This window comes from Trachemys scripta, chromosome 7 (genome assembly GCF_013100865.1).
Source record: "Trachemys scripta elegans isolate TJP31775 chromosome 7, CAS_Tse_1.0, whole genome shotgun sequence".
NCBI classification, from domain to species: Eukaryota; Metazoa; Chordata; order Testudines; family Emydidae; genus Trachemys; species Trachemys scripta.
In genome coordinates, this window is record NC_048304.1 from 1,724,281 (window position 1) to 1,733,947 (window position 9,667).

Sequence of the window (9,667 nt, forward strand, 5' to 3'; positions counted from 1 at the left end):
GACCAACTTCTGTTGGCGAGAGCTTTCGAGCTCACACGGAGCTCTTCTTCAGGTCTGTGTAAGCTCAAAAGCTTGTCTCTCTCACCAACAGAAGTTGGTTCAGTAAAAGATATTACCTCCCCCACCTTGACTCAGTAACATCATGATTGTGTCAGTAATAACTAAAGGTTAAAGTCATTTGGCCAGGAATCTTCTTCCTCATAACATCATTGTATGCATGCAATAAGTGTTCACTGCCTATTGTGTCCTCTTTTAAATGGTGTCCAAAAAGATTATTTAATGTTATTTTTAATGCTGGGCTTTCACTTTGTTAATGCAGATATAGGTGATTAAAATCTAGTGTGTACTGATTTAAATATGTATTAGTGGGTGTTATAAACATCAATTGATTATATATTTCTGGCTATACAACAGAATTGGACTATTCTGATGAGTGGCTCCCAAGTCTTTTGTCTCTATGTATATAGTGTGGGGAGGGTGTATGAAATTATATAATATATATTGTGTGTGATGTATTAAATTTAGTGTTTCTGGAATGTATTGCAAAGACTTTCAAGAGGGAAGTCCTGCTCAGCTCCAGAAATGACCCATACCTGCCGATAGCGGGGGATCAAGGTAGGGCAGCAACATCAGAAGATGTTACTGAACCTGCTTAGTCCGTGTGAGCATGCTCAGTACAAGCCAAGCGGCAAATTGGGGGGAGGGGGCTCATGACCTCACATGCTCTTCCCACGCATTGCCTCTGCTTAGCTCAGGGGGGTTCTCAACCTTTTCTTTCTGAGGCCCCCTTCAACATGCTATAAAAACTCCAGAGCCAAGCAGGGGTAGGGGAGACTTGGGACTCTGGGCCAGGGTGGGAACTCTTGGGCATAGGCCTAGTTTGACTTCTGTTTTGGGGGGAGGGGGCATCACCTCCACCCCCTGACTCACCTCCGCAGGCCACCCACCTGTCTGGGGCTGTGTGCCGGTGGCTGCTCCCCGAGGGCTCTGCTGGCCTTGGACCCGGCCAGAGAGCAGGTCCTGAGGGGGCCTGGGGGAAAGGAGGAGGTGGGGGGTGGAGCTGCCCCCAGGACTTCCCCACTCTAGGTAAGGCACTGCAGTTTGGGGGGGCAACACCCTTGTGCTCCCTCAACTCTTCCCATGGGCTCAAGGTTTCAGCCCCCCCTGCTCCTGGCTGCAGTGGAGGGGGGCAGGGGTTTCAGCCCCGCACTCCTCCTGGCTGCAGTGTGTGGGGGTAGCTTGGGGTTTCAGCCCTGCTGCTCCAAGAAGGTAGTGGAGGAGCTCGGGGTTTCAGCCCTACCACTCCTGGCTGCAGCGGGGGGGAGGGGGAGTTTGGGGCTTCAGTCCCCCCCTGCTCCCAGCTTCAGGCCCCCCTTGCTCCTGGCTTCAGCAGGGGGACGGGGGGAGCTCAGGGAGCCCTCCCCCCGCATCAGTCCCGTGGCGGGGGGGGTGGGCACCAGGGCTCGGGAGTTCAGCCCCACACCATTCCCTGCTTGGGCACTGGGTTTCAGTGGCGGGGCCCTGCGGCCCCCCTGAAAGGGCTCGCAGATCCCAGGGAGCTGTGGCCCCCTAGTTGAGAACTGCTGGCTTAGCTCAGAAGATACATTATGGGACAGTGCCCGCATACTGTGATGATAGGTGCATGAGACACAGAAATAGTCTGTGCCCAAGGAGAAATGGGGCTGCACAGGACACATGGGAAGGACTACAGCTCTGGGGGCCAGGCTGTTTGAATGTTATGAAATGTTGGACTCTGAGAGGGGGGAGTGCATGTGATAGTACGTACCAAGAGTTGATACTTACCCATCTGGGTAGTTATTAGTGTTAATACTAACTTAAAAGTTGGGAAATTCTCTACCGCCCTCCTCAGAAAAAACACCTGAACTTTAAGATGGATAGATTCCATATTCCACCCCTTCTTCTCCAAGACAGACCATAAAAAGCAAATTAGTCATTCAACAACCCATCTATACTCCACTAATCAGTTCCCCTTTTCAATCCTGCCTACCTGCTTTCCATGACTCACAGCCCACATCTTCACTCTCTCATCCTAAGCCACCATCTTATAGCCTTAATGGAGACCATATTTATTGGTTACATTTTGTGTTTTATATATTAATAAAGGGTTTGTGTGAATCTATAGTTGTTGTATGTAGTTTTGGAATGTATGTGGATGAGGGGTCGTGGCTACAAGATGTTTTTTCCTCTAATGTTTAGGGAAAGTTTTGTGAATGGATCTATGTTCATGATGGTTATAAATGTGGTTATAAGACATTGCAGAATTGAAATCTGTATGTTTGCATAAGAGCATTGTATTTATAATTTGAAGGTAAGCTGGTTGGTTTGAGGTAGAGTTTTAAAAGATAGTTTTGGCCAATGTGGAAGACGCTTACTCAGTCTTTTACATGCCCCTCACTTTGGTGTCTGGATATGACCATAATGTATCTACTCTGATGATAAATAGGATTTCATCCTTTGGCACTATGACCTATTCATACAATAAATCACTTTAAAAACAAAAGTGAAATATAGAAAGGCAAATTTAGAGGGAAGGAATTGAAATTTTATTTGTCTTATGCTCAAGTGAAATAGAGCTTTTGTGTAACTTTTTTCTTCTTCTTCCCATTAAGTTTGTGCTGAAGCCTTCAACCCAGATGAGGAAGAGGAAGATACAGAACCAAGGGTAAGAATGGGCAAATCACATCTTGCATAGTCTTTTGCATACGTTAATGTACCTATGAAGCACATCATCCCCTTGTCAATTCTACATTTAATTCTGCAAAATGAAATGATTACTGAAAAAGCAGAATTATTCTGAAATGTTAAGTCTTTGTTCTGGGCGTTCCTTTGGGCATTATGGGCTTTAATTTACAAATTTGTTATCCAAAAAGATTTTAAAATTGTACCTAGAGGCCTACCATCTATATGAACTTAAATATTTCCCTTTCTTAATTATCTGCTTAAGTAACACTTGTTCAGACAATTCCTGGAGCACTGGTGCTAGTGTGAAGAATTAGTGAAGCTTTAGCACAGCTCTCGTGTCTGGCTGCCTAGAATACCTCTCATGTTTTTTACTGCCTTCCTTATCAAAGCCGTTCTGGTCTGGGAGAGCTTACCTGCTGCTTGTATTGGAAATGCTTTGTTGAAATGTGCTTGAGCCTATAATCACCAATTGTTGTATCTTTTTAAATGCAGGGAATTTATAGGGATTATTACAGTTCCGATATTGTAATTGTATTTCTCGAGGGCTACTGTATGTAACAAAATCCTGGTTGATAGGGATCGATATTTCCTTTAGGGACTTGTACTTCTGGAATGAAGCTCAGTTGCCTTGTTAGTCTCAAGGACATGTCAGATTTTCAATATTGTGAAAATCTAAAGCCAATTTAATTTATTCTAAAGGAGGAGATTCTTTTAAAATATTTTATTACAAAATACTGAAAAATAGATGATAGGGGTCTCTAGTAACTGCAAATATGTTTTTGAAAAGTGGATTCATTTTATTGTGTTAGAGCAGGGGGGGTCATGACCACTCAGGGTCATGAGGTTATTACGTGGGGGTCGCGAGCTGTCAGCCTCTACCCCATATCCTGCTTTGCCTCCAGCATTTATAATAGTATTAAATATTAAAATGTGTTTTTAATTTATAAGGGGGGGTCACACTCAGAGGCTTGCGGTGTGAAACGGGGTCACAAATACAAAAGTTTGAGAACCACCATTTTAGAGGTTTTGATTCCTGAGTAGTATTTTGACTTATATTGTTTTTACATCAAGTTTTTCAGTGTTCTCATTCTTTTTTATTTAATGGCTAAGTCATGGTGCAACTTTCTTTCAGAGTCCTGGCTATCTGTGTGGTTAATTTCAATCAATTCATCCTCTTATCTGCTTACTATCCAATTTTAACCCCCAGTGAATTTACTTGGATTTTGTTTTCATTATAATGAATTATTTTAGTGAAGAAATGAACATTTGTTCTCTTTATCTGGGAAGACATCATCTGAAGAAAACAAAACTAAAAACTTCAGTTTTTCTTGGTTTTTGTAGTGACATCAGATGAAATTCTGGTATCACGTTTTTTAGATGATTTACTGGTGGTTATGGCCACTAGAAACATGTATCATAAGATTTCTGTACTGTCTAGGTATTTCTAGTACGATCCCCACAAAGGTATCTGAGTAGTATACCATGTATTTTGGATCTCATCAAGATTTTCTGTACTACAGATACTTTCAGTGGAATTTAAGGCTTACAAAAAAATAAAATTTCAAATTCAATTATTGTCCATATAGACCCCACTCTCATGTGCATCTGCACCAAAATCTGAACCTTCTAGAAAGTTGTGGCCATTGGGGCTGCAAATACACTTGCTTGTGGAACCAACACTTACTGTGAGGCTACATACGTTGCTATTGCTGGGATACCCTCTGTTCCTCCACCTTCTTGTTCATTGCTTTCTTGGCTATTTTTCTCTAAAAACATGGTTTACAGTCTACTTCTATACATTTAATTTTAATTTAATTAATACTGAGTTTAGAAAAAATTAAATAACTTTTGTTGTTAGTAGGCTGTGCGGATCTACTGGACAAACTGTTGTGAGATCTGTTTCCTTTTTATAAGCCCATCTCTTAGGATTGAATGGATGACTAATTTTCACTGGTGCAAGGGAAAAATTTTAGTTGCTGACCTCCCATGCTTAGTGTCTGAAAGTGCCTGGGAAGGGTCATTTGTCAGGGAGAAGCTCCTTCTGCGCTAGCTTCACCTCTCTCATTCTCATAAAGGTCATGGGTTTCTTACCCAGCTCTTGCTCATACGAGGCAGAGAGTTCTCTGGATCAGACATGGTCACTGCAGATGAACTGGTGGCTGGTCCCTCTTTGCTTGCCCAAGTTCTGTATTCGGAGAAAAGAGAAAACAGAACAGGTTAGAAGAAGAGAGAGAGAGAGGGCTGACTTTGTTTTTTACTTGGAATTGTTTTCTTGTTCCTTTTCTTCCAAGTTGTTGGGGTGGGGGGTGGGGGTTCTTTTCCATCCTTCCATGCCATACTCTGATCTAGTCTCTTAGGCAGGCTTTGTGTTTCAGCTACCTGAAGATCACTAAACAATTCAGAAGCGGGAAAGAGTGGAAAAGAATTCCAGAATTTAAAAATAAATTCTTTTTTTCAAATAACTACTTTTAAGACATATAAATATCTCAAATGCTCTAGTTATAGTAAATCTAAGTGGAGCTGTTATGATGAGGAATATTAAAACAATAAAATAGTTCATTGAAGAGCAATAATGAAACAGCTTTTGCTCACTCCGTTTAATTTTCTAAATATTTGTGTATTTGTTTTTGTCTAGAAGTTCTTTAAAAATATACTTTGTCAGAATATCAAATTTTTTTAAGTACGAGTTCCTGAACAATTATTGTCACTATATAGATATTATTTTTTCTTTCACTTTTCTTTTATACATTATTTCACTTTTCATTCTTTTGAGGTTCCAGCTACATCAAGGCTCTTACTTAATGCTGTGATTCACATTAAGTATGCTTCAGATTGTGATCAGATTTCTTTACTGCCATGACAGGTTTTGTTTTATTTTTCTTTGCAGGTAGTTCATCCAAAAACAGATGAGCAGAGATGTAGACTGCAAGAAGCATGCAAAGATATACTCCTCTTCAAAAACCTAGATCAGGTAGTACTGCTATAATGTTTGAACTACAGTAGTTTACCGTATGTATAATTACTAGCCATTTATATTGTTCTCAGTAGTGGAATATTGCAAAAGGAGTATTGTAGGAATACAAGGACATACTGAATTTGTATCCTGCAATAGCCTCCTTACAAAGGAGGATTCAACTAAGAAGCAAATATCCAACTTGTAAAAGGTTAAAGTAGAAATAGATCCAGGTAATAGCTTCTGTATTCTCTATTATTGTTATCTTCTCCTGATTGAATGGGGTGGAGGAGAAATTGTCTATATAAAAGAGGGATTATTGCTTTCTTCTCCTGATTGAATGCAGGGGGGAGAGGGATAGCTCAGTGGTTGTGAGTTCAATCCTTGAGGGGGCCGTTTAGGGATCTGGGCCCCCCCCCCCCCAAAAAAGCTGGGAATTGGCCCTGCTTTGAGCAGGGGGTTGGACTAAATGACTTCCTGAGGTCCCTTCCAACCCTATGATTCTATGAAAAGATGACTATGAAGAATTTCTATTATTTCAAAAATCTAAACCCTCAAACTAGTAACAGAATATGAGAATATTTAAATTACAGTTGAATACATTTTAAAATAAAACACTAGCTAGATGGCATAAGTACTCTCCAGTCAAGTCTTGAGCTCAGAATCCTGAGCTCTCCTTTGTAACCATTGTTAATGTTTTGCCCTGAACCGTGACAGGATTCCAATTATCTTTTTGGCTGTTGGAAACCAGAGGGTAAAAAATGTGATTTCGTCAGGTAGAACTTGAACAGAATCGCTTCTTGCCCCTCACAAAAGAGCAGCACTGTCTTATGTAACAGGTTGGTTAGACAAGCCTTGGAAACCATTTGGTCTCCTCAAGACCAGAGCCATAAGGCTTTTCATAATATACTGTGAAACCAAGGTAGCTGAACAGTCAAAGGCCTGACAGCCTTATTGCTGCTGCTAACTTGAGAACCACAAAGAGCTGTTAAAAGAAGCAGTAGGAAAATTTCTAAACTCTTGTAGCTTTTAGGTTATGACACTTGAGAAGGAAACAGTACACTGAAGTATGAAGTGAGCCACCACCATCTCATGCAGAAAATAATCTAAAATATCATTCCATAGCATGGTTGTGGATTGCCCAGAAACACTGTTGCAGTATCCGAAGTAGAAGCAACTGATATGTGATACTATGATATCTTAACAAGAATTTTATAACGGAATAGTTAGGCATTGTAGATCTGTGGTCTGACCTTCCTCAGCTCTTGTCTATATACACTAGTTGCACTGGTATAACTTTCGTCATATCAGTAGGAACTGCCTTGTTCTGAGACCTCTTGTGCTCTGGGGATTCAGCATTAATAGTTCGCTCTCTTGTAGCTGCATGAGTTCAAATCCCTAGTGCAGACAGGCAAAACCACTGTAAGCCGTGACTTGCACTGGTGCAGCTCATTCTGCTTTGAACCAGTGCAGAAAATGGCTTATTGTAGCTTTGCTCACTATTGCTATGTTACTTTGTGATGACCGTGCCCACTATGTCAGATCATTCAAGTGATCATTTCCTTCACTCAGTAAAATTTACCCCATTGATATTTGCATACTAATATGCCAGTATTTTGACAGAATTCTCCAGTTACACACACAGCTGATGATGCTCACACTGTTTTTGTCATTGACTCTAACACTCCAGCCCATCACTTTCACAGTGCCAGTTTCTGAAAAATGAATTGTTTGCAGTCTGTTTTTGAGCATGTACATAAAGATCAAACACCAATCACTCTGTTTTAATTCAATTAAATATTTCAAGATTCTGATTACCATGATTTTTTTAGACACTCCCCCCAAGAAAATTGCATCCCTTTCTATTTTCACTAATGACAAACCCATTTTGCTAATGCTGCTGTTCTTATGCCAATAAGTGCTGCTTTGTTACCAGTGTACTTGATTCTCTTTTCCCTAAAATATGGTTCAGAACTTGGAAGCTGAATCTGAGGAAAATAGATTGATCAGACACATAGTTGAACAGAATTTGTTGGGGAAGAGTCAACATGGTTTTTGTAAAGGGGAATCATGCCTCCCCAATCTTTTAGAGTTCTTTGAGGGGGTCAGCAAATGTGGACAAGGGGGATCCAGTGGATATAGTATACTAAAAGTTTCAAAAAGCCTTTGACAAGGGCCCTCACTAAAGGCTCTTAAACAAAGTAAGTTGTCATGGGATAAGAGGGAAGGTCCTCTCATGGATCAGTAACTGGTTAAAAGACAAAAAACAAAGGGTAGTAATAAATAGTTTTCAGAATGGAGAGAGGTAAGTAGTGGTATCCCCCAAGGGCCTGTACTAGGACTAGTGCTGTTCAATATATTCATAAATTATCTGGAAAAAGGATAAACAGTGAGGTGGCAAAATTTGCAGAAAATACAAGATAGTTAAGTCCAAAGCAGAATGTGAAAAATTACAAAGGGTTATCACAAAACTGGTTGATGGGGCAGCAAAATGGCAGATGAAATTCAATGTACAAAATGATGGGGTGTAAAAAGAGATCTTGGTGCCATTTGTGGATAGTTATCTGAAAACATCCGCTCAATGTGCAGCAGCAGTCAAAAAATCTAACAATGTTAGGAACCATGAGGAAAGGGGTAGATAATAAGACAGAAAATATCATAATGCCTCTATATAAAACCATGGTACTCCCACACCTTGAATATTGCATGTAGTTCTGGTCATCCCATCTCAAAAAAGAAATATTAGAATTGGAAAAGGTACACAGAAGGGCAACAGAAATGATTAGGGGTATGGAACACCTTCTGTATGAGGAGAGATTAAAAAGACTGGGACTTCTTAGCTTGGAAAAGAAACAACTAAGAGGGTTATGATAGAGGTCTATAAAATCTTGACTGGTATGGAGAAAGTGAATAAGGAAATATTATTTACTCCTTCAGATAACATAAGAACTAGGGGTCACCCAATGAAATTAATAGGCAGCAGGTTTAAAACAGAAGGAAGTACTTCTTCACACAGCGCGCAGTCAACTTGTTGAACTTGTTGCCGGGGATGTTGTGAAGGGCAAAACTATAACAGGTTTCAAAAAAGTACTAGGTAAGTTCCTGGAGGATGGGTCCATCAATGGCTATTAGCCAAGATGGTCAGGGATGCAACCACATGCTCTGAGTGGTGCTAGCCTCTGTTTGCCAACAGCTGGGAGTGGACAACGGGATGGATCACTCAATGATTTCCTGTTCTGTTCATTCCTTCCGAAGCATCTGGCATTGGCCATTCTGGGAAGACAGGATACTGGGCTAGATGGATCATTGGTCTGGCCCAGTATGGCTGTTCTTGTGTTCTTAACTGAGCAACCTTAATTATGGCAGTTGTTAGGGCTCCAACACTAGAACAATGTGTGCGCTAAAGAAAATGATCAGGATGTGTAGGCAGATGGTGCAGGACGTCATTACCTCTGAGGGCACCTTACAAAAGGAGTCAAGCTTCTTTCCAATAGCAATATGAATGGTGGATAGCATTTGCCATCTTTTTCTCAATCCCCTTGAGTAACTGAAAAATGAACAGCCTGGGAAGAACGATTACAGAATACACACCAGGCTACACAGTGTGTGCAGCATCTGCTTGTATCCAGTTCTGTATGTGGTCTCAACATAATGAATGGTCTAATATAAGTAAGCCAATCTTGCAAAACAGTCAGGCAAAACTCTGCTCTTCTGCCCTTTGTTGTGATGACTGAGGGAGTGTAAAACTATTTTTTACACTATTTATTTAGGAAGTTTACAAATTTTTGCCATGTAAATATCAGAAACAAAACTATCATTACAACAGTTACCTTTTGTTTAAAGAGACATTTTACAGAAGAAAGGTTGCAGAGTAGCAGCCGTGTTAGTCTGTATCCGCAAAAAGAAGAACAGGAGTACTTGTGGCACCTTAGAGACTAACAAATTTATTAGAGCATAAGCTTTCGTGGACTACAGCCCACTTCTTCGGATGCATATGCATATGCATCCGAA

At 40.7% G+C, this 9,667-nt stretch overlaps 1 protein-coding gene across 1 annotated transcript in view; it reads left to right on the forward strand.

Moving 5' to 3' along the window:
• Positions 1-9,667, forward strand: part of PRKAR2A (protein kinase cAMP-dependent type II regulatory subunit alpha) — a 114,383-nt gene that overhangs the window by 69,146 nt on the left and 35,570 nt on the right. Inside the window, exons 3-4 of the mRNA XM_034775360.1 lie at positions 2,631-2,683; positions 5,591-5,674. Coding sequence (XP_034631251.1) covers positions 2,631-2,683; positions 5,591-5,674 — 137 coding nt within the window. The remainder of the gene's footprint in view (positions 1-2,630; positions 2,684-5,590; positions 5,675-9,667) is intronic.